The sequence below is a fragment of the Ovis canadensis genome, chromosome 8 (genome assembly GCF_042477335.2).
Source record: "Ovis canadensis isolate MfBH-ARS-UI-01 breed Bighorn chromosome 8, ARS-UI_OviCan_v2, whole genome shotgun sequence".
Classification (NCBI taxonomy): Eukaryota; Metazoa; Chordata; class Mammalia; order Artiodactyla; family Bovidae; genus Ovis; species Ovis canadensis.
Window position 1 is genome coordinate 95,622,516 of NC_091252.1, and position 23,685 is coordinate 95,646,200.

At 46.7% G+C, this 23,685-nt stretch overlaps 1 protein-coding gene across 4 annotated transcripts in view; it reads left to right on the top strand.

Annotated features, from left to right (window-relative positions):
- The window catches only part of LOC138445055 (solute carrier family 22 member 1), a 36,860-nt gene extending 15,766 nt beyond the window's left edge, over positions 1 to 21,094 (top strand). For 2 of the 4 annotated variants that reach the window (XM_069598859.1, XM_069598860.1), the window contains 5 exons: positions 2,414 to 2,628; positions 6,749 to 6,857; positions 16,252 to 16,364; positions 17,842 to 17,941; positions 20,355 to 21,094. In XM_069598859.1, the coding sequence (XP_069454960.1) occupies positions 2,414 to 2,628; positions 6,749 to 6,857; positions 16,252 to 16,364; positions 17,842 to 17,941; positions 20,355 to 20,463 (646 nt within the window). In that variant the 3' untranslated portion in view covers positions 20,464 to 21,094. Of the gene's footprint in view, positions 1 to 2,413; positions 2,629 to 3,222; positions 3,302 to 4,073; positions 4,287 to 6,748; positions 6,858 to 16,251; positions 16,365 to 17,841; positions 17,942 to 20,354 lie in introns of those variants that run through there. The other 2 variants (XR_011258721.1, XM_069598862.1) reach the window with 2 other exon arrangements.
- The last annotated feature ends 2,591 nt before the right edge of the window (positions 21,095 to 23,685 follow it).

Here is a 23,685-nt window from a genome sequence, read left to right on the forward strand (position 1 = left end):
AAAGGCTTAGAATTTAGGAAACGCCCAACAACGACAGACTGCTATTTTTATGAGTGTGAGAAGGAAATGGCAACCCGCTCCAGTATTCCTTCCTGGGAAATCCCACGGACAGAGGAGCCTGGCAGGTTACAGTCCATGGGGTCGCAAAGAGTCAGACCCCTGGCGAAAAAACCATCGCCTCTACCTGTAGCAGTGTGTACATGCAGTTAGTGGGTTCTGCCAGAAGATGGCAGCATTGCACATTGTTGACTGCAGTTTGGTTGGTCAGTGGCTAAGTCCCGTCCAACTCTGGGACCACATGGGACCCCATGGGACCCCATGGATGGCAGCACGCCAGGCTTCCCTGTTCTTCACCATCTCCCAGAGTTTGTTGTGATTTGGGGTTTTTGTTTATTTGTTTGTACAGGAAAATCAGGGCTCTACATTCCTTTCTCTTAGGTCAGTGGCTTTCTGAGTAGAAGATGACTGTTGCCATTTAACCATTTAACCCGGCATAGAGAAGCTCCCCCTTGCCCCACCAGGCTCATCTAAACTCACCGAGTTGCAGGCAGTGCATTCTTACTCTCTTGACACTTTGTTTCAAACAGGAATAATTTAGGACTAGAAACAAAAGCATACCAGACTCCCCTGAATGCAGCTTTATAAAACCAGGGAGTGAGTGAGTGAAGTGAGTGAAAGTCGTTCAGTCATGTCAGACTCTTTGCAACCCTATGGACTACAGCCTACGAGGCTCCTCTGTCCATGAGACCTTCCAGGAAAGAATACTGGAGTGGGTTGCCAGTCCCTTCTAGAGGGGATTTTCCCGACACAGGGATCGAACTGGGGACTCCTGCACTGCAGGCAGATTCCTAACTGTCTGAGCCACAGGAGCTGGACCTTATAAAACCAGGGGGGTGTAGTAATGAGAAACGTCCCCTATGACCTCAGTTTTGGAACTGATGGGCAATTTGCATTTCTATAAGAAAGTAATTTCTTATCCACCAAAATCTCTTCCCACAGCCAGTACTTCATATCTGCAGGTTCTGCATCTGGGGGTTCAATCAACTGCAGATAAAAAATAGTCAAAAAATTCCAGACAGTCCCCCAAAGCAAACCTTGAATCTGCTGCATGCTGGCAGCCACTTACACAACATTCATATTATGTTAGGTGTTACAAGTAATCTAGCGATGGTGTCAGTCTTACGGGAGTGTGCCCATCCTACGCTGATTCATACGATTTACACGAGGGACTCGAGCATCCTCGGATTCTGGTACCCTGGGGGGTCCTGGAACCAGTCCCCCATGGTAGTGAGGAATGACTGTACCAACAGAGTCATTCAATGTTCCAAAATTGTGCAGTTTGCCCAAAAGTGACCCATGGGATGCTACGTTTTCCCGAGTCAGACTGACCGAGCTGGTCCCCATCCTGCGTGCCATGTTCTGTAACATGGTTTTTCTTTCCTCAAATATGGGTGAATGGGTCGTGTGCCGTGGGATATGGGGTGAAAGAGAGGAAGGGAATACTGCTGGTTCAAGATGGTGTGATGTGCGCAGGGGGCCCCCACTGTGGAGCTGGGAAGACTTGGCTGACTCCTCCCCGCCGTGGTGCTCTGGATCCTGGCCCTGGGAAAGACAACCGTGACAGCAATAAAATCTGCTCTTCTCTGAGCGCCCACCTACACCAAGCCCTTCTGGTCCATGGCCTCAATGAATTCTCAAGACAGATTCACAGCTGAAGGAACTGAGGCACAGAGAGGCTGGTTAACTTACGGAGACCACACAGCTCAGACAGCACTCTGAATCCCGAAACTGCTCACTCCCCACTGCTGTCTCCCGCCCTCCTTCCCCTTGGAGGCTTGGGGCATCCGATGAGATAGGGCCTGTGTGGTGTTCAGAGCAGGGCTGCCCGCAGGGGCACAGTAAGGAGTAAACGATGGTCGCTACATTGTTTGCCATCTCTCGGAAACATGGGTCTGTGCTGTAAGTCACAGGCTCACAAAAATCGTGGAAGGAGCTTCTCAACCAGGAGGGCCCCTTCTGGATTTTGACGTCCCCCCACCCCCACCTCTTCTCATATTACAACTTCCCAGGTGGCTCAGATGGTAAATTGTCTGCCTACAATGTGGGAGACCCGGCTTCGATCTCCTGGGTCGGGAAGATCCCCCCGGAGAAGGAAATGGCAACCCACTCCAGTATCCTTGCCTGGAAAATCCCATGGACAGAGGAGCCTGGTGGGCTATGGTTCTTGGGGTCTCAGAGTCGGACGCGACTGAGTGACCTCACTTACTTTCTTACTTCTCATATTGGTCCAGAACATTCTACATCCAGCAGTGGATGCTTCCTTCCAGCTCGCAGGGGCCTCTATCCCGGCCAGTCTCCGGGATCTCCCTTCTTCCGAGGAGCTCACCTTTGACCCGCCTCTCCTGCCGCCCAGGTTCACCAGCTCCGTGGTCTACCAGGGCCTCATCATGCACATGGGCGCCACTGGCGGGAACCTCTACCTGGACTTCCTCTACTCTGCTCTGGTCGAGTTCCCCGCGGCCTTCATCATCCTCGTCACCATCGACCGCTTCGGCCGCCGCTACCCGCTGGCCACGTTCAACCTGGTGACCGGGCTGGCCTGCTTCCTCATGATCTTTATCCCACACGGTGAGTGGTCCACACCCATTGTCTTCCAGGTCGTTGAACCGTGGGAAGAGTGTTGGAACAGGAACAAAGGCAAGGTGCTTACCTGAGTCTAGAATTACCTTTTAACAAATTTTAAGTAGAGGTACAGCATACCGACAATGAGCCCTTTTAAAGTGCTCAAGCCAACGAACTTTTCACCTGTATGTATGCCTGGGCACTGAGACCTGTGCCAAGATAAGGAACATTTCCAGCACCTCGGAAGGTCCCTCACCCTCCTTGGCCACCAACGCTCACCACCCCTGCCCGGGTCACCGCAGCTCTGGTCTCTGCCACCGCAGATGAAAGTCGGCTGTTCTTGAACTTCATACAATTGAACCATACTGCACTTACGCTTTGGATCGCCTTCATTCACTTATTATGGCGTCTGCAAGGGTCACCCACGTTGTCTCACGAGGGTGCCGCTTGTACTTTTTCACTGTTGGGCAGCCTTGCCTTGTAGGAATCCCTCACCCTAAATCCAGGCCTCTGTTGACTTCAGGCTTCCTAAGGTCACCCTGGACCGCCGTACAAAGAATTAAAGTCGCATCCCTCTTCCTCCTTCTCTTTTCCCTCTAGAACATAAGCTCCAAGAAGCGGAAACATTCTCTGCTTTGCTCACAGCCGAGCTCCTGTGGCAGAGACACCACTCTATCACGTACGTAGAGGAGCTTCCCAGGTGGTGCTACTGGTAAAGAGCCTGACTGTAGTGCAAGAGGCGTAAGAGATGCAGGTTCAGTCCCTGGGTTGGGACGATCTAAAGTCATCCAGTGTCTGCCTATTTGGATTAAGGCTGCAGCGAACATTCCAACGCATCTCTTCGTGGACACTCACTTCCCTTGCTGGGTCAGGGGGCGGGACACAGGTTAGTTTTAATAGATACAGCCAGACAGCTTTTCAGTTCACGCTCCCACGGTGACGCATCAGCTTTCCAGTGGTTCCACAGACTCACTAGCACTTGGCATCATTAGTCTTTTCAACACCAGCCATCTTGGTGCCTGTTTGCTTGAGTCCATAATTCTTAGCAATCCAAGATAAGCCAAAGCAGAATCGTTTGGGCCACTTTAATTTGAGTACATACATTGCCTTTCTCATTTGTTACTTTTAGAAATGTTAAAAAAAATTAGGAGAGCAGATTTGCTATTTTCTCAGTTTTTATTGCTTGTGCTCGGCAGTTGTTGGTTTAATGAGTCATTTTGGCAGGCTTTGGGGGCAGGATATTATGAGAAACATCCCATGAAATCCCTGTTCTCAAGAATTAGACTTTACAGAGCAGGCTGGAAATTTTAAGAGGCAGCAAAAGGTAGCTCAGGTTTTTTTCTCCCTCCTTTCATGAGCGAGTGAGTGAGTGAAGTCGCTCAGTCGTGTCCGACTCTTTACGACCCCATGGACTGTAGCCCACCAGCTCCTCCATCCATGGAATTTTCCAGGCAAGAATGCTGGAGTGGGTAGCCGTTTCCTTCTCCAGGGGATCTTCCCGACCCAGGGCTTGAACTGGGTCTCCCACAATGCAGGCAGGCGCGACACTGTCTGGGCCACCAGGGACAAAGAAGAAGGAAAAGGTGCCGAGCATCTGAAATCGGCTCCCCGTTTCCCCCTATTTCCCTGTTTCTAGAATCCTGGTAAAGCTGAATGAATGAGTAGAGGTTTTCGTTGTTGCTGTTTTTTAAATAACAATGCCAGGTACTGAGAGGGAACTTGGGATCTGAGGCCATTTGGTTATCACCTGGAAGAAGCTTGGTTACTGCGTCCTCTGTCCCGCATCCTCCCAGGACCCTCTCCCAGCTCCCACTCTCGCCACTCGCCTTTACTAGTCCTCATCGCATTCGATGACGAGCCTTCGTCTCCTGCTCCAGAAACTATTTCAAGTACCTTCTATGTATTTGCGTGCAGGCATGCTAAGTCACTTTAGTTGTGTCTGACTCTTTGTGACCCTCTGGAGCAAAGACCCTTTGGAGCCCATCAGGCTCCTCTCTCCATGGGTTTCTCCAGGCAAGAATACTGGAGTGGGTTGCTGTGCCCTCCTCTAGGGGATCTTCCCAACCCAGGGACTGAACCTGCATCTCTTATGTCTCTTGCAGTTGGGTTCTTTACCAGTAGCACCACCTGGGAAGCTCCTTTGTGTACTTGACAGAGTGGTGTCTCTGCCCCAGGATCTCAGCCGTGAGCAAAGCAGAGAAAGATTCCACTTCTAGAGGGAAAAGAGAAGGAGGAAGAAGGATGGGGCATTAATTCTTCATATGGTGGTCCAGGGTGACCTTAGGAGACCTAAGTGAAGAGGGGATGAGCCATTTAAACAGCCGGGCAAGGAGGTTTCCAGGAAAGGGAACAGCAAGAGCAAGGACCCTGAGGATGGGGAGAGCTGGGCGCTGGAGGAGCAGCTGGACCCTGGTGAGCAGGGGACAGGGAGAGATGCCAGCGTGGGTTTTATCCCAAGCGTGGCAGGAAGCCACGTGGCAGGACTGCAGTTGTAAGTGGTCCCTCTGACTGCTGGGGAGAGTGACCTGGGCCCAGAGGAGGCAGGGCGATTCTCTGAGGGCAAGGATGCCGTGCATGTCCAGGAGAGCATCTTGCCAAATCCATCAAAGCTGCGGAATTTGTGACCAATGCCCTCCTCCAGGTGTCCGAGTGAACTCCCTTATCTTGTATCTCATAGGAGCCTTAACTAAAGGCTCCGCATGGGCTCTCCTCCAGGCAGAGGGCAGCCGAGACCTGGAGAGACCGCGCTGGTCAGCTCTCCCCAGAGCCTCCCGCTGGCAAGGGGATGGACGCCTGTCTTCCTTGAGTAGCCGGCTCGTGGGGATGAGGGTGAGATGACACGCTGTCTGGGACCCTGGAGGCTCTCTTAGTGAGCCGGCCTGACTCAGGAGTTACTTGTGGTTTGGGATCTGGGTGAATACCTAACATCCAGGAGAAGCAGACAATGGTGTCTAATGCTTTGACGGCTCCCCAGGAAGGAGAAGGCTTCTGGACCTGCTGCTAACTAAGATGCAGAGCCATCTGTTAGGAGGAGATGAGGGTTTGCATCCCTCATCCTCTCAGACCAGTGAAAGATGCTTGGGTTAAAAAAATGTGTTCTGAGGACTTCCCTGGTGGTCCAGGGGTTAAGAATCCAGCTGCCACTGCAGGGACATGGGTTTGATCCTTGCTCTGGCAAAATTCCGTATGCCGAGGAGCCACTAAGCCCAGGTGTCAGACTGCTGAGCCCAAGTCATAGAGCCCACAAGCTGTAACTCCTGAAGCCTCAGCATCAGACCTAGACCGTGGCCCCTGCTCGTACAACTAGAGAAAGCCCTTGCACAGCAGCGAAGGCTAGGTGCCGTCAAAAATAAATAAATAAAACATTTTTAAAAATGTGTTGGGAAATGAGAGCTGAGGATGAGAAATCCGGTCCACCAGCTCTAGGACTTGTGCCCGAGGGAACCACGTTGTTGAGGACCTACTGTGTTTCAAGAGCTGTGTCAGAAAGGACACTATTGCAGGATAATAAAAAGCCAGGACTGGTGGGGTGGTCACGACACACAGCTGACATGTGTTATCTCTAAATTTCTCCACTACCTTTAAGTTGGGTAAGATCATTCTCATTTCATAGTTGAGGAGACTGAGGCAGGCAGAAGTAAGCCATTTGCCTTGTCACTCTGCTGACAGGAGGCACAGCTGAGATTCAAAACAGCACCTTCTGTCCTTTGCACAGTGAAGTCTTCCCTCAAGTGTCATCAAGTCCCCAGATCTCTCAGGACTCCGTTTAGTTCACGTTAGTAGTGGTCGCTGAGTCGTGTCCGACTCTTCGGGACCCTATGGACTGTAGCCTGCCAGGCTACTCTGTCCACGGGATTCTCCAGGCAAGAATACTGGGGCGGGTTCCTGTTTCCTCCTCCAGGGCATCTTCCCAACCCAGGGATCAAACCCAAGTGTCCCGCACTGCAAGCAGATTCTTTACCATCTGAGCCACCAGGCTCAGTTACCTGATCCAAATCTGGAGGGGTCGGATAAGACAGCCTTGGCCCTTCCAGCTCTTAAGTCCAAGCTCCCAGTCACGGCATCCCCTGGCAAATCTGTGGGTACAGCCCTCTAGCTCTCACACCCTCTGTCTCTTTCCTCCCAGATCTGCCCTGGTTGAACATCACGATAGCTTGTGTCGGCCGAATGGGGATCACCATCGGGTTCCAGATGGTGTGCCTGGTCAACGCCGAGCTGTTCCCTACATTCATCCGGTGAGTATGTCCATGGGGACAGGGTGGCTAGCTGCTGACAGGGCTGTGGGCCAGCCGGGCTCTCTTGAGGCCCACTCTTAAAGATGCCCCCCAGGGTGGATGGGTTGACATTGAGATGGGGGTTGGGCATCAAAGACAGCCCACGCCTGATGCAGTATAGAAGGTGAGATGGACAGGTTAAAGTGGACTCAGGGTCACAGCACGTGCCGTACGGAGGGCCAACACAAGAGAAAAGACATCTGGTTAAGGGCAGTTCCTGTTTGGTCCATGACATACAGAGCATTGCCACACGTGGCGTGCAGGTCATCCTATAAAATTGCTGTTACCTGCCTTTCACATGTGAGTAGACCGAGGTTTACAAAGGGAAGGCGACCTCCCCAGGATCACACAGCTAGAAAGTGGCAGGGTCCAGGTAAGAACACACTGCTTCGCCCCTCTTGTTTTTTTTCAACTGAAGTACGGTTGATTTACATTGGTGTGTGTGAATTTCTGCTGCACAGCCAAGAGATTCAGTTACACGTACCCATAGTAATACATGGTTTCTCGTGTTCTTTTCCGCTGCGGCTTCTCACAGGGCAGTGAGTGACGTCTGCTGTGTTCTACAGCAGGACCTGGCTGTTTGTCCGTCCTGTTCACACTCTTTTGCATCGGCTAGGCCCAACCTTCCACTCCATCCCTCCCCTCCCCCTCCCTCTTGGCAACCAAGAACACACTTCTTTCTGCCCTTGAAGCTGGTGTTTCCCTGCAACGACACAATACTTTGTAAGCATAGCAATGGGCCCAGATCATTCATTGTTTCAAGTCAGGTTTATTGAGGCAGAATTTTCTTAGAGCAAGATTTACCCTCAAAGGCACAGTTTGATGAGTTTTGATCTGTTCATTTCACCAGCACCACGATCAAGGTGACACAGACGTGTCTCCAACGTGTGCAAATGCATCCTCCTGTCCCTTTGTGGTCCGCCTTCTCCCCTCCCACCTCCAGCACCGGGCAAGCCCCGATCTGGGTTCCCTCCCCATGGCTTTGCCGTTTCTTGAATGTTGCATACATGGAGTAACTTGGAGTGCAGGCTTTTGTGCTTGGCTTCTTTCGCTTGACATCAGGGGACCCATCCAGGCCGTGGCTTGTATAATGCTCCATTCCTCCTTATTGCTGAGTGTGGTTTCCATGCGTGGAAGATGGACCATGGTATGTTTCTCCATTTCTCAGTTCATGGAGGTTTGGGCTTTTTCCAGACAGAGTGATTACAATACAGGTGCCAATAAGTATTCACTTATGGGTTTATGAGCTTCCTTGTGACTCAGCTGGTAAAGACTCCGCCTGCCATGCAGGAGATGCTGGTTCTATTCCTGGGTCGGGAAAATCTGCTGGAGAAAGGATAGGCTACCCACTCCAGTGTTCTTGGGTTTCCTTAGTGGCTCAGCTGGTAAAGAATCTGCCTGCAATGCGGGAGACCTGGGTTCGATCCCTGGGTTGGGAAGATCCCCTGGAGAAGGGAAAGGCTGCCCACTCTAGTATTCTGGCCTGGAGAACTCCATGGACTGCATATAAGTCCGTGGAGCTGCAAAAAGTCAGACACGACTGAGCAACTTTTGCTTCACCATGGGTCTTTGCGTGGACATACGTCTTCATTTCTCTTAGGAAAAAACTTAGGGATGGGTCACATGGTAGTTGTGTGTTTAAATTCACGAGAAACTATCGCAATGTTTTCCAAAGTGGCCACACCAGTTTCTATCCCACCAGCTGTGTGAGACACAGGTGATTGCTCTGTATCCTCCCCTGTCCTTGGTGTCGCCAGCTTAAAAAAAAATGTTTGAGCCATTCTTGGAGGTGGTGGTATTATCGTGACTTTGATTTACCTTGTCCTAACTACTGATAATGTTGATCACCGTTGCATGTCCTTATTACAATCTGTATCTTAGAAGGCTTAGTCTAAATGAAGAGTATTTTTATTGTAAAGGATTAACCCCCTTAAAGTTTAAATTCTGACCTTTGTTAGAGTTTGGCACATTTCTGCGAACTCTTCCCCCACCCCGCCTCACTTTATAAATTCTTTCTTCTCCCCATATACTCAGATCAGTGATGTCTAAGAACTATTCCAGCTCTCCATCCTTCTCTCACACCTGGGCAGCCCTCAGAACCCTTTCATGAGCCAGAAGACACAGGTGACTCTGATTCAGTCTTTCCTGCACATCCCTCATTAAAAGGCCCTGTCTCATCTGGAAAAGATTGTTCGGAATGGGTACAGAGAGATAAAGGCAAATGAAGGAGAAAAATCTACAATTGGCAGTTCTGAGCCAGAGTCTAAAACGGCTGGGCCAAACAATTCCATTGTCATGGCTACTGGACCCAGGGGACTGACTTCTAGTATAAACTGCCAGAGGTCCTGAGTGCCTGGTCCAAGGCGGAGGAAAGCCAAGTGGCCCATCCTCAAGGGGCAGAACATCCATTTGATGAGGATTCTCAAGAACCAGGAAAGAAAGCCAGATGTTCAGAAATAACTTTAAACTTGATCCACAGACATCACATGCCAAAGTAAGACAGTCATGAAAGTTTGGGTCTTTTCAATCAATTGAATCAAATCTCAATTGGAAAAAAAAGGATCATTTCTGTTCCTTTATTACTTTATAATCGCTTCAGGTTGACAGAGTTTCTATTTAGATCATTTTGACGCTGCTTCTTATGCACAGGAGGCTTCAGAGTTGAACAGCATCCTCCTTCTAACTGTCTGGAACATATACTGTCAAGACCCAGGTGTCACTAGTGGTAAAGAATCTGCCTGCCAGTGCAGGAGACACAAGAGATGTGGGTTTGATTCCTGGGTTGGGGAGACCCCCTGGAGGAGGGCATGGCAACCCGCTCCAGTATTCTTGCCTGAAGAATCCCAAGGACAGAGGAGCTTGGTGGGCTACAGTTCTTAGGGTCGCACAGAGTTGGACACGACTGAGGCGACTTGGCACACACGCACGCAGGCTCTGCCTTGTATTGAAAATCATCCACCCATTTTTACCTCTTCTCTATATTATGCACTCCTTGAACACAGAGACTGCACAGCATTCTTGTCTGCACCTCCTGAAGCTGCTCTGTAGCTCTACTAACCAGGCAGCTGGTGCTTGCAGAATGAATGGCTGAAGTGTCCCAGAGACCTGAATTTTCTTAATTTTGTTTTTTAAGATATTTATTATTTTCAATTATGTTTGGCTGCACTGGGTCTTCACTGCTGCACGTGGGCTTTCTCTAGTTGGGGCGAGTGGGGGCTACTCTCTGGTTGCAAGACACGGGCTTCTCATTGCTGTGGCTTCTCTTGTTGCAGAGCGTGGACTCTAGAGCAGACTCAGTAGTTGTGGCACATGGGCTTAGTTGCTCTGTGTCCTGGGGGATCTTCCTGGGCCCAGGGTGAAACCGTGTCCCCTGCATTGCAGGGCAGATTCTGAACCACTGGACCACCAGGGAAGCCCTATGAGTTTTAAAGATGGAAGCTAGTTTCTTACTTCTTCTAGCCTCTGTGTGCTTGTAAAATCTTTCTCTTTTTTAAGACTTATTCTCTTAAAATTATTTTTAAAATGGTGATTTTTTTTCCCCTCCTCTTGGAAACCACACTGAAGCTACTAGAAGAATGAGAACATGAGGGCATATCTTTATTATTCACTGCTACTGCGTGAGAATCTACATTTTCATCAATGAAAATTTCAACAAAAATAATTTAATAGCAACAAAAAGGAAGGAGATGCAGAAAAGAAAAAAAAAAAAAAACCCTGCAAATGCCATCTTTGAAAGTAGGACGACCTTGAAAGAAGGTGTAGGAAGAAGGGTTGCCTAGTACAGCAAATATAAAAGGGTCTAGAAGACTCCAGGGAGGTCCACTGGGGCAGCAAATTTGAGACAAGGCCAGAGGTTTTCCAAGGTAGGAAGGGAGCTTGAAGAATCTAACCCACAATCCCTTGTTGGAGGAACAAGATGGGTCCAAGCTTCCCTGTCCTTCCCTATCTCTCAGGTCCATTGAGTCAGTGATGCTATCTTGCCATCTCATCCTCTGCTGCTGGCTTCTCCTTTTGCCTTCAGTCTTTCCCAGTATCAGGGTCTTTTCCAATGAGTTGTTTCTTCTTATTAGGTAGCCAAAATATTGGAGCTTCTGCTTCAGCATCAGTCCTTCTAATGAATATTCAGGATTGATTTCCTTTAGGATGGACTGGCTTGATCTTCTTGCAGTCCAAGGGACTCTCAAGAATCTTCTTTAGCACCACAATTTGAAAGCATCAATTCTTTGGCACTCAGCCTTCCTTATGGGCCAACTCACACATCCGTACATTACTGCTAGAAAAACCATAGCTCTGACTAGATGGACCTTTGTGGCAAAGTGACGCCTCTGCTTTTTCATATGCTGTCTAGGTTTGTCATAGTATTCCTTCCAAGGAGCAAGCGTCTTTTAATGTCATGAGTAGGGATAAGAGAGTCAAAGCATTTAATCATAGACATCCCTGGCCAGAAAGAGAATTTCTAATAGCTTAAACATGCCCTGGTCCTTCTCCACAAATCCTTCTAAAATAGCTGCTGCAGGAAGAAATAATAGTGTTGAATGTTGAATCACAAATAAAAAAGTAACTTTCCCAGGAGCTATACAGATATATCATGAGGTAAAAAGGAGAAAGGAAGAGGAAAAGCAAGTGACAAATGAAGACAATGCATAGGGAAAATATTATCAGAACGCAAATGAAAAGTATAGCCAAGTGTACTATGACTAAGTACAAAATAGTAATGAATTAGCCATCTCTGTAAAAGAAGAGTGTAAAGCAGAGAATGTAAGTTCTTTGGAGAATGTGTGATAAGACAAGAGATGAAGTCAGCTCAGGTTGAAAAAAAAAGAAATATTAAACTATTTCACAAATGAAAACCACATTGAAAGCAGTACACGGGAGAATTGATAAAGTAAAGGAAAGGTAAGACAGAACTAAGAATTGCAAAATAAGATTGAAATAAGCAAAAAGGTTAAAAGGCTTAGAGATTATGCTTATACATATGTCCCAAAGAAGATCACTGAAATAATGAAACCAAAGAACTTAAAGAAATAAAAAAAAAAAACTTAAAAGAACTTCTGGAAATAAAAGAACACTTGGATCTATGAACGCTTGGATCTATGATTTGAAGGTGGCATACAGTGACAGTTATAGGAAAACTTGATTCTGAGCAATATTAACAAATATTCCAGTTAAGTTACTGTGCTTCAGAGATAAAGAAAGACTTATGAGGCACCCAGGCTGAAAGTGTAAGTCACATGTATCAGGAGAAAGTCAAACTGATACCATTTGATGAAGCTTGTGAAGCATCCTGCAATGATCCCAAGGAGAGGCAATGTAACTCAAAGAATTTTATCCAAACTCTCATTCCCAAATAAAAACAACATCCAATTATTTTGTTCCTTAAAAATATGGTTGCTATAAACTTTTTTCCAAAAAAGCTATTAGAGAAAAAATTCTCAGTAAACACAATAAGTGGAGTAATACTTCAAAGTTATTGATGGTGATTACTGAATTTGAGATTAAAACCCGCAGTTTCTGTTTTGATTACAGAATATAAATTGACAATACAGAAATGCTATAACTAAAAGTGGACTTTAGCTTTCCAGGTTTCTCTGTCCATAGAATTCTCCAGGCAAGGCTGCTGGAGTCATTTCCTTTCCCAGGGGATCTTCCCGACCCAGGGATAGAGCCCAGGTCTCCGCATTGCAGGCAAATTCTTTACCATCTGAGCCACCAGGGAAGCCCAATAACTAAAAAAAGTTGGAAAGGGAAGAGAGAATGTTGGAGGTGGTGTGATACACTGATTTTCTCAATACTTTCTCCAGGAAAAAATATGTCACTAAAAGCTAATAAATTCAGTAGTTTTATAGGCATATTTTAAGAGATGAAGGCAAACAGTAAGAACAATGATATTATTAACTACAGCCAGTGCATGGAGGGATGATTTGAGGAGAAAGTAAAAATACACTAATTTTAAAGTTGTTCTTAATAGTTAACCAATACTATCTAAAGAAATAGAGTATTAAGTATATTCTCAAACCTTCTTAAGTATCAGAAAAAAATACACATAACCAACACAAACTGAGAAATAAAAGACACAGAAAACAATAAAAAACATGGCATATGTTAATATATTTATAAAATGTTAATAAACAGTTAATGACAGAATTAAGAACAAACATTTCTGATATTTAAATAAATATAAAGAGACTCAACTCCTTTATTGAAAAACAAAAGTAAAAAGGCTCTAATTTCATTGTAAAGCAAAATCCAACAATCTGCTGCAGAGTTGGAGTCTAACTTTTCCTCAGGAAGGTTGAGAAGCAAGGAATGCACAAAAGCAGGGGCTTCCTCAGTGCCTCAGTGGTAAAGAAACCACTTGCAATGCAGGAGACTCAGGAGGCATGGGTTTGATCCCCCGGATTCCCTGGAGGAGGAACTGGCAACGCTCCAGTGTTCTTGCCTGGAGACTCCCATGGACAGAGGAGCCTGGTGGGCCACAGTCCTTGGGGTCACAAAGAGTCAGACAGCACTGAGCACACAGCACACGCACACTGGGTAAATGGAAACAAAACTGTTGCAAGAACCACGATGTTATCAGACAAAGTTGAATTTATGGCAAAAATGTATTAAGACAAAGAAGACCCTAAATCATAGTTGAGAGAATCCACAATGCTTTCACAGGATAGTTTTACAAAACATTCAATTAATAGAAAACTTCAGTGATCCACAGTTCTAGAGTATAGGAAAAGGAGGAAATTTAAAAAAAAATTGTTTATAAAGCTCTCATGATGTTGGTGTCAAATAGCAACAAAAATAAAGGAAACAAGAAAACAACAAATATTATTTATGAATGATAAATTCAAATCCTAAACAATGTATTATCAAGCAGAATAGTGGAGCACATTAAAATAATAATACATAGTATTTAAGATGAGTTATTCCAGGAATACAGAGATAGCTTAATATTAGAAAATCATAGTATAGTTCATGCTAATAAATTAAAAGAGAAAATTGTATCTCTCCATAGATAAAAGAGGCATTCAATAAAAGTCAACACCTATTTTTATTTTTTAAATCTCTCAATAAACATGGATAGGTAACTTTTCATATAGTTTTCTCAGTATGTTTTCCAGCTAAAAAGAAAGATATTATTGAAAGCTGGTGAATCAAGTAAATTACAAAGCATATTTAATGATTATAATGGCAAACACTTAATAAATAACTAAACTGAGGTCATAGAGGGAGACTTTGGGAAGGGAAGAAAAATGTACTAATGTTATAATTACTCATTTTAGGGAGTAAGAAATTGTGCAAATGGATGTAATAGAAGAAGCTTAAAAGGATAAAACTTTTCTGGATTTATCATTCCTGATTTAACCATGTCTTCGACCCAAAGCTCAAGATTATTTACAGGAATACCCTGAAGTGGCTATATTCATATAAGACAGAATGATCAAAAACTATTGTCAGGGATAAAGAGGTCATTTCAAGTAGACAGTTTCCTCCCTAGCTTTCTTTGTCCTTTATTTCTTAATCTCCTCTCTTTATCCTTCCCATCCCTCTATGTGAAAGCAAAAACTCTAGTTAGACCAACCAGTTCTCCAAATCTCCAGGCCATTGTTATAATCCAATTCTGACCTTCAGTTCAGTTCAGTCACTCAGTCCTGTCTGACTCCTTGTGACCCCATCGACTGTAGCATTCCAGGCTTCCCTGTTCATCACCAACTCCCAGAACTTGCTCAAACTCATGTCCACTGAGTTGGTGATGCCATCCAACCATCTCATCCTCTGTTGTTCCTGTCTCCTTCTGCCTTCAATCTTTCTCAGCATCGGGGTCTTTTCCAGTGAGTCAATTCTTCGCATCAGGTGGCCAAAATATTAGAGTTTCAGCTTCAGCATCAGTCCTTCCAATAAATATTCAGGACTGATTTCCTTTAGGATTGGCTGATTTGATCTCCTTGCAGTCTGAAGGACTGCAACACCACAGTTCAAAAGCATCAATTCTTCGGCACTCAGCTTTCTTTATGGTCCAACTCTCACATCCACACATGACTACTGGAAAAACCATAGCTTTGACTAGACGGGCCTTTGTTGGCAAAGTGATGTCTCTGCTTTTTTTATGGGGAGGGAGGTGGGAGGGGGGTTCAGGATTGGGAACACGTGTACACCTGTGACGGATTCATGTTGATGTATGGCAAAACCAATACAATATTGTAAAGTAAAATAAAAGTAAAAAGAAAAAAAGAAAAGAATCTGAAAAAAAAATCTGTTGTCTAGGTTGGTCATAGCTTTTCTTCCAAGGAGCAAGCATCTTTTAATTTTATGGCTGCAATGGTGATGAACAGGGAGGCCTGGCGTGCTGCAATTCATGGGGTCGCAAAGAGTTGGACACGACTGAGCGTCTGAGCTGAACTGAATCACCATCTGCAGTGATTTTAGAGCCCAAGAAAGTAAAGTCTTTCACTGTTTCCACTGTTTCCCCATCTATTTGCCATGAAGTGATGGGACTGGATGCCATGATCTTAATTTTCTGAATGTTGAGTTTTAAGCCAACTTTTTCACTCTCCTCTTTCACTTTCATCAAGAGGCCCTTTAGTTCTTCTTTGCTTTCTCCCATAAGGGTGATGTCATCTGCGTATCTGAGGTTATGGATATTTCTCCCGGCCATCTTGATTCCAGTTTGTGCTTCATCCAGCCTGGCATTTCCCATGAAATTCTGACATTAACTACCTGGAATTAGCAACCTCCCTCCTGGAGTTCATTCATTTGCTATAAGGCCCATGGAACTCAGGGAAGCACTTGCACTTACTCATTTGTTACAAAGGTTATAAACAGGCGACCAGAGGAAGAGATTCACAGGCAGGGCTAGCAGAGTCCTAGCACAGGCACTCTGTCCCCCTGGAGCTGGGATGTGTCTGTCTCTTAGCACGTTACATAGGTGTGGTTGATGAAATCGTCAGTGATTTTTTTTTTTAAGAATATTTATTTGTTTATTTTTGACTGTGCTGGGTCTTCGTGGCTGTGCTCGGGCTTTCTCCAGTTTCCGTGAGCAGGGGCTACTCTTCCTTCAGGACCACGGGCTTCAGTAGTTGCAGCACGCAGACTCAGTAGTTGTAGCGTACGAGCTTAGTTGCTCCTCGGCATGTGGAATCTTCCTGGACCAGGGATCAAACCCATGTTCCCTGCATTGGCAGGCGGATTTCTATCCACTGTGCCACCAGGGAAGTCCAGTCATCAGGGATTAACCCCATCGCCAGCCCCTCTCCCCTTCCTGGAGGTTGGGGAATGGGCGGTGTAATTGCTGTAGCGTAAGTTTATCATTTGGAAAACTGATTCACAGAAATGTCATCTTTTTTGGTCTCTGTATTTTTACCAGGAATCTTGGCATGATGGTGTGTTCCTCCCTGTGTGATGTGGGTGGGATTCTCACCCCATTCCTGGTCTTCAGGCTGATGGAGGTTTGGCAAGGCTCGCCGCTCATTTTGTTTGGTAAGACTTCACGACACGTTTACTATTTCTTATTCACAGCCCAGTGTGAATAGTCGATAACTACCGGACGAGTGAATGGTACCCCCCGAGGGTACAGAAGGGAAGGGTGGTGCCAGCCCTTTCATCATCTCCTGGCTCCTCTGTCTTGCTTCACGGGAAAGATAAGATGCCGTTCTTACATCATGGGCCAGAGGTGTATGTCCTGTGGCTCTGGAGTCCAATAATTCCTTCTACAGAATAGAACAGGAGAGCATTTTTGATGCAGCCTCCTGGTTTCTTAGTGAATTTGACACCCAGCTTTGGTGAGCTTCACATGTGATCGCTAGATGTTAGGTTGCCATCACTCCTCTTCTGCTTCCAGATCTTAACAACTGACAACAGACACAAAGAGACAATGGGAACCAAGTTTAGTGCCTGGTTTGTTACTGAATATGTTAGATTAGAGGAGGAGGAGGGAACTCATCCACTTCTCCCCAAACCTGCCACTAGCGGAGGGCAAATCGACTGCCTGTGTGTGGAGAGCTGCCATGTCTGGGCCAGGTAAACCCCTGCGGGTAGGGTGGAGTGGGAGTGGATGAGTAGCAAGAAAGGCCCACACTGCCCACACACACATCACCTGGGCTCCATATCGTGTACGTGTAGTAGCTATAAGATACACTGTATAGCTTATATATGGGTGTCCCAGGTGGTGCAGTGGTAAAGAATCTGCCTGCCAGTGCAGGAGATGCGGGTTCAGTCCCTGGACTGGGAAGATCCTTTGGAGGAGGAAATGGAAACCCACTCCAGTATTCTTGCCTGGAAAATCCCATGGACGGAGGAGCCTGGTGGGCTGCAGTCCATGGGTCGCTAAGAGTCGGACATGACTGAGCGACTTCACTTTCACTTTTCACTTTCCTGCATTGGAGAAGGAAATGGCAACCCACTCCAGTATTCTTGACTGGAGAATCCCAGAGACGGGGGAGCCTGGTGGGCTGCCATCTATGAGGTCGCACAGAGTCGGACACGACTGAAGCGACTTAGCAGCAGCAGCAGCATATATATAAATATAATGAGGGCTTCCCAGGTGGTGCTAGTGGTAAGGAACCTGCTTGACAATGCAGGAGACATAAGAGATGTGGGTTTGATCCCTGGATTGGGAAGATCCCTGGAGGAGGGTGCGACAATCAATTCCAATATTCTTACCTGGAGAATCCCATGGACAGAGGAGCCTGGTGGGCTACAGTCCAAGGGATCACAAAGAGTCGGACGTGACTGAGCAACTAAGCACAGCACAGGTGTACAAGGAGGGAAGTATTTCCTTTTCTTACTCTGCCATTCCCCCGTTACCGTATTGCTTTTAGTTTTCTAGACATTGCTGACTTTTTGAAGTGGCCCTCACACATGTATTGCCTACGCATCTCTTTAGTTAGCTGTCATCATCTGTAAATGGTGTTGGCCATGCTCTAACGGCTCCATGTTGAATCTGTCTCGTTTGAAGCGGCCTTGGGGCTGGTTGCCGGGGGAATGACGCTGCTTCTTCCGGAGACCAAGGGGGTCACTTTGCCAGAGACCATTGAGGATGCTGAAAATCTGCAGAGGTGAGAGCCAGCCACTGGGGGACCCAGAGCCCCATGTTAGGCTTGCCCTCCCTGTTATGAACACTCTCCATTTCCTGTCTCCTGGGAGGGCTTTATCACCCCAGAGCTGCTACAGAGAGAAACACAAAGCAGTGACTGTTGGCTAAAAAGGAAAGCAGGGAGAGCCGGAGTGTATGTTTTTGGTGGGCAGTCATCTGCTCTAAACCGCGAGACGCAAGGTTTTGTTTATTGTTTATGATGCCAACCACGCGGAACACTGCGGCCCCTAGCTCACCCCAGAGTTGTTGGGAGCTATTTTTAAATTAATCTTCTGTCTTTTTTGTGACTGTTGGTTCAAATTCCTTAGTGACTTTCTTCACAAAGAAGAATGACTTAAAACTTTCACTCCTGTAACAGGGACAAGTGCTTCAGTGGAGTCTCAGGTCCTACTCTTAAAGCCATCAAACAGGAAAGGGAGAAAAAGTGTCTGATGATGTAGTCATTACAGGCTTGGTTCTCTGGATTCTATGTAAGGACCCACGTGTCCCTGGGAAGTGGAGTGAAGAGACTCTGGGGACTCATTGAGGCTTAGGTTCAGTCCAGGGGCAGCCACCTACTTGGCCATGTGATCTTGGGAATATCATTGAACCCTCTAACCTTCGTTTCCTTGCCTGAAAAGTAGCCGCAATAATACTTAACTGAGAAGTGTGCTGTGAAAATTCAATGAGGTTAAGTAGGTGACAACGACTTAGCCACTGCCCAGCACATAGTAGGTGTTCAACAAATTTTGGATTCTTGCCATTCTTCATACATATTGTGTGATTTCCTCAATGATTCTCAAATTTACTCTGCAGAGGAGTCACAAATGGAGCTTGCTAAAATGCAGATTCCTGGGCCCTTTCTGTTTTTGACTTCATAAGTGAATGGGGGAACATGATCTTTTCATGATGATCAATACCCGTCAGTGCACTTCACTTTGAGAAATTCTTCATCTCTCAGTACTGATAAGGGACACACACTCTGTGTGAACTGTAAGCACATTTTGTCATATGGGTAGTAGACACACACAGCTACACGTTGGTCCTTGCTGACAGTACCTTCCTCTGGTCCCAAGGAGTAGACACATATAGTAAGGTTGACTACCTGATTTTGAAAGTTTCGTTATAATTTGTTAATAGGCACTTGGTCATCTTTTACGGTGTTGTTTGTGCCTTCACTCCATCATCAGAGCCATTCCTGCCTGGCCAGGGGAGGCCAGGGCTTCTGCTTGGAGCTCCATGCCGCCATGGACACCCTCTGTTCTTGATAATGCCCTTCCCTATGTATAATCACCACTTATTTCATTATCTGTCTTCTCTGCTATACAAATTTCATAAATAGAGAGATCATTTCAATGATACCTTCTTGGGACATCCCACGTGGTCCAGTGGCTAAGACACCATGATCCCAAAACAGGGGGCCCGGGTTCAGTCTATATTCAGAGAACTAGATTCCACATGCTGCAACTAACAGATCCCACATGCTGCAACTAAGATCCCTTGTAGCCAAATCAATTGAAATTTTAAAAAATGACACGTTCTTCCCTACTGTCCAGGAAACAAGCTCAGGGAATGGGAGTGACGGGAGCTCTGGCTAATAGACGTCACACTGCGTCAGCTTCACTGAGTTTCGGGTGCCGGCCACCCCATCCTCGCAAAACACTGTGAGGCAGCTGTTGTCATTAGCACACCTGCTCTACAGATAAAGGAAATCGTGATAGATGCTCCCGAGCCCCAGCTTCAAGGTGGCATGCTGACTCTCAGGGGATGCTGTGAGACAGACACACAGATGCTCTGTGGAAGGGTCAGAAACCCTTTCTGTAAAGGACCAAGGAGCAAATACTTCCGGCTTTGGGGATGTGCAGTCTTTGTCCCCAGGTTCTGCCCTTTCAGAACGAAAGCGGTCACAGTTCATAAATGAATGGACGCGGCTGGGTTCCAGCACAACTTTATGTATGGAAGTTGACACTGAGATTTCATCCGATTTTCAAGTGTCAAGAAATAATATTTAACATTTGACTTTCAAGAACTATTTTAAAATGTAAGAAACCATAGCAAAACAGGCAGAGAACCAGAAACCGGCCACCCGAGGTCTCTGCTCAGCCTGTTCTTCTTCATCACCTGCTATGCACGTTCTCACCTTCACTTTTGAGACTTATTCCCAGGTGAAACTTTGCAACAGATTCTTAAAAAGCCATTATTGATTTTAACTTAAAACCTGAAAAGAGATATTTATTTCTTTGGCTGCGTCAGGTCTTAGTTGTGGCGGGCAGGACCTAGTTCCTTGACCAGGGATCGAACCTGGGGCCGCCTGCTTTGGGAGTGTGGAATCTCAGCCACTGGACCACCAGGGAAGTCCCTGTTGTAACTTAAATTTTTCTTTTTGGTCGCTGCAGGAAAGCAAAACCCAAAGAACGCAAGATTTACCTGCAGGTTCAAACATCAGAACTCAACACACAGGTGCCTGAGAGAGATGCTTCGCAGGGGAACGCGCGGCAGGAATGAAGACCGAGTTCTCACCCTTTCAGAAGCCCTGAACACTTCCTCCCACCTGCCTGCTCTCAAATCAGTATCAGTTCTAGAGAATGCTAACTATGCTTTGCTCTATTTTGTTTTCTTGAAGTCTCTCAAAGCTCTGGCTATCTTTTATCTACTTATCTTCTCTAGTGAGAGCTATTGGTGGTTAGCAGGTACTTGCTTAGCCAAAGTATTTTGAAAGCCCAGTAGCATTTAAATGCTGTTAGACCAGAGGCCTCTGTCATTGGTTTCCTAGAATAACTATTGTTTTATTCACTCTCTGAAAGAAAACGTCTTTGTAGGCATCATGTTGGCATTTTAGCATCTAGGCTCCTTGGAGGACTACTGGTTTATGAATATGGTGACTCTTCCAGCCAACTCTACCCCAAGCATGCTTATACACCTGTGATGGCATAAAACAGGCTCCTTATTTCAAGACTAGAAGGTCTATAAGATTTTTGAGGGGGAAGAGTTTCGGCAACCCACATTTTAGGAATGCTTCATTCTATTTCACTCTTGCTTAGTTCACTCTTAGTTCTTATTGGTGATTCTAGAAGGTGACCTCATATGCCAACAATGGAATATCACAGTGAACATATAAAAAAAGGAGTTCAGCTTACTTCTTTTTATAATTTTTTAAAGAAATGTTTTGACTTCACTGCATGGCATGTGGGATCTTAGTTCCCTGACCACGGATTGAACCCATGTCCCCTGCACTGGAAGCGTGGAGTGAACCCACTGGACCACTGGGGAAGTCCCAAGTTCAATTTACTCTGAGTTAGTAGTAACTGGTTCAAGTTCTAGTTCAAGAAGTGATTTCGGTTCCTGGAAAAAACAGAAACTTTATTTATTTTAAAAGTTCTTTATTCGCGAGACAAACCACAAATGAAGACCCTTCAGAACACACTGTGGGAGAAAAGATTCTAATGCAAATTGGAGGTGTGATCGAACACATGTGGTATTACCTTATAAACACTTCTGGCCAGGTTGGCTAAGCCAAGGGATGGCCTCGCGGACTCGAGATATTGGGATTTCGTTCTGGGCAGCACTGATCTTCCTTTGAGAGTGGACGTGGGCTAATCAGAAACCTGAAACTTTGTCATTGGTAAAACAACAAAAACAAAAAAATTAACTAGATTCGAATTCTTTAAATTGTAAATAAGTAAATAACTAAAACAAAACCACATCTGGGGCCCATGGAGGGGACCTAGCGCTCCATTCCAGCTTTTCCCAAGCAAAGCCCTGATTCTGAGTCTTCTCTTTCTGACTGTCAGAGTTATACTCTTTACTGGTAGCGAATATGTTAATTGTAGGCTTTGAATCAGTTTTTCAAATATGTGTTAAAAAATACCCTCTCTAATTTTTCTTAGAATCTTGGGCAAAACTTCTGAAGAAGGCTTTAGACCGAGAGGTTGCTGCTGTTTCTCACTCTCTAAGTTGTGTCTGACTCCCTGCATCCCCATGGACCGCAGCACACCAGACTTCCCTGGCCTTCACTATCTCCCGGAGCTTGCTCAAACTCATGTCCACCGAGTCGATGATGCCATCCAACCCTCTCATCCTCTGTCGTCCCCGTCTCCTCCTGCCCTCAATCTTTCCCAGCATCAGGGTCTTTTCCAATGAGTCAGCTCTTTGCATCAGGTGGCCAAAGTATCAGAGCTGGGTCATTGTTAAAAACAACAGTAAAACCTCTGATTTTCTTTCTGCTCAGAAGACATGTCTGGACAAAGTAGACATGTGGTTCTGGGAGAGAAGCAGGCCGCCCTTGAAAATCACAAGGGTTTGGATCAGAGTGAAGCCTGTCTGAACCATGAAAGAGTGCTTCTCTGCCGACCCGGGAGCAGCTTCTCCAGGGCGCAGGAGGAAAGCCATGCGTCAGGACAGGGCATTGGGCCCCTGACTCCTTGCTGTAGCTACAACAGAGCCAGAGTCAGTCCTGCCGGGGTTGGGGGTTGGGGGTGGGGCATAGAAGTCACATGAACACTTGGAGCGCCTGGGAGGTGTGACTCAGGCCTCAGGACACAGGCAGCTCCTGGAAAGGGCCCCAGGCCTCCTCCCTGGAAGAAGTCCTGTTCCTTCAGCATGTATCTACTGAGCACCTGCTGTATGCATGCCTCTGTCATCTTGGCCCCTTAGAGAACCGGAAGGCAGCTATAGATGTGCTGGGACCAATGCTCACACAAGGACTCACAGTAGAAATGAGGCCTTTGTGAGGTCATTTCAGTCATCCTGTTGGACATGGAGGAGCAGCACAGCCAACCTCACAGGAAGTGGAGGGATGGGAGGGTCTCGACATCAGCTCCCCAGCCTGCCCCAAAGTTTCCTGCAGTGTCTAGAACCCCACGATTAGAGATTTCTCCCTGCAGGTCTTGAAAGCTAACCACTGATGGTTGAGCGCTAACCACTGATGAGACAGAGGAAGCAATGGGGGCGGGGCTGCCTGCCTGGTCAGACCCAGTGGGGACAGGTGGGCGGGGCCAGTGTCTACAGAGGGCGGGTGATTGCAGGACAGGAAGCATGCTTCCTGGGACATGGCGTGGCCCTGAAGTGGCAACCTTATGTCACAGAAGGGGACCCAACCCTGGAAGGAGCTGAATGTGACTCCACGACTCCTCCACCATCTGCTGATTTTATGGCCTTGTCCCAGCTCCAGGCCCCTGGTCCCCACATCTGCATGGCCCAGGGGACCCTCTGAGCTCCAGCTGGAGAAACCACTGAGCTATCCACTCCGCAGTCCCTGCACTGGTTGCTAAGGGCAACATGTGCTATTTCCACCCCACTATGTTTCTCTACAGGTGAAGGTCCAAAATCTGATATTTCAAGATGTTGGTAGACTCCCCTGGGGGTGCATTAGTTTAATGCAGTGCTTTAAATTCGCCTGTAACTGAAATCTCCCAAATATCCGAAGCTTAAACAAGATAAAAGTTCTTGCTCACTTTGAAGAAGTTCGAGGCTGTCTGTCCGGTGCTAGTTGACGGCTTGGGGACCAGTTCTGGTGCCACCATCTCATTGCTCTGCTGGACAGGGCTTCCCAGGCCCCAGGTTGCTGCTGGGGCACACCCATTGTACCCACGCCCACTGCTGGGGAGGGGGCCAGGCCCCACTGCAGGGGACAGGGCACAGCGGGGAGGACACTTCCTAGAAGAATGAGGACTTCAGATAAAAACTAAGTCCGAGAAACACAAGATTGCATTTCTTACGCATTTGAAT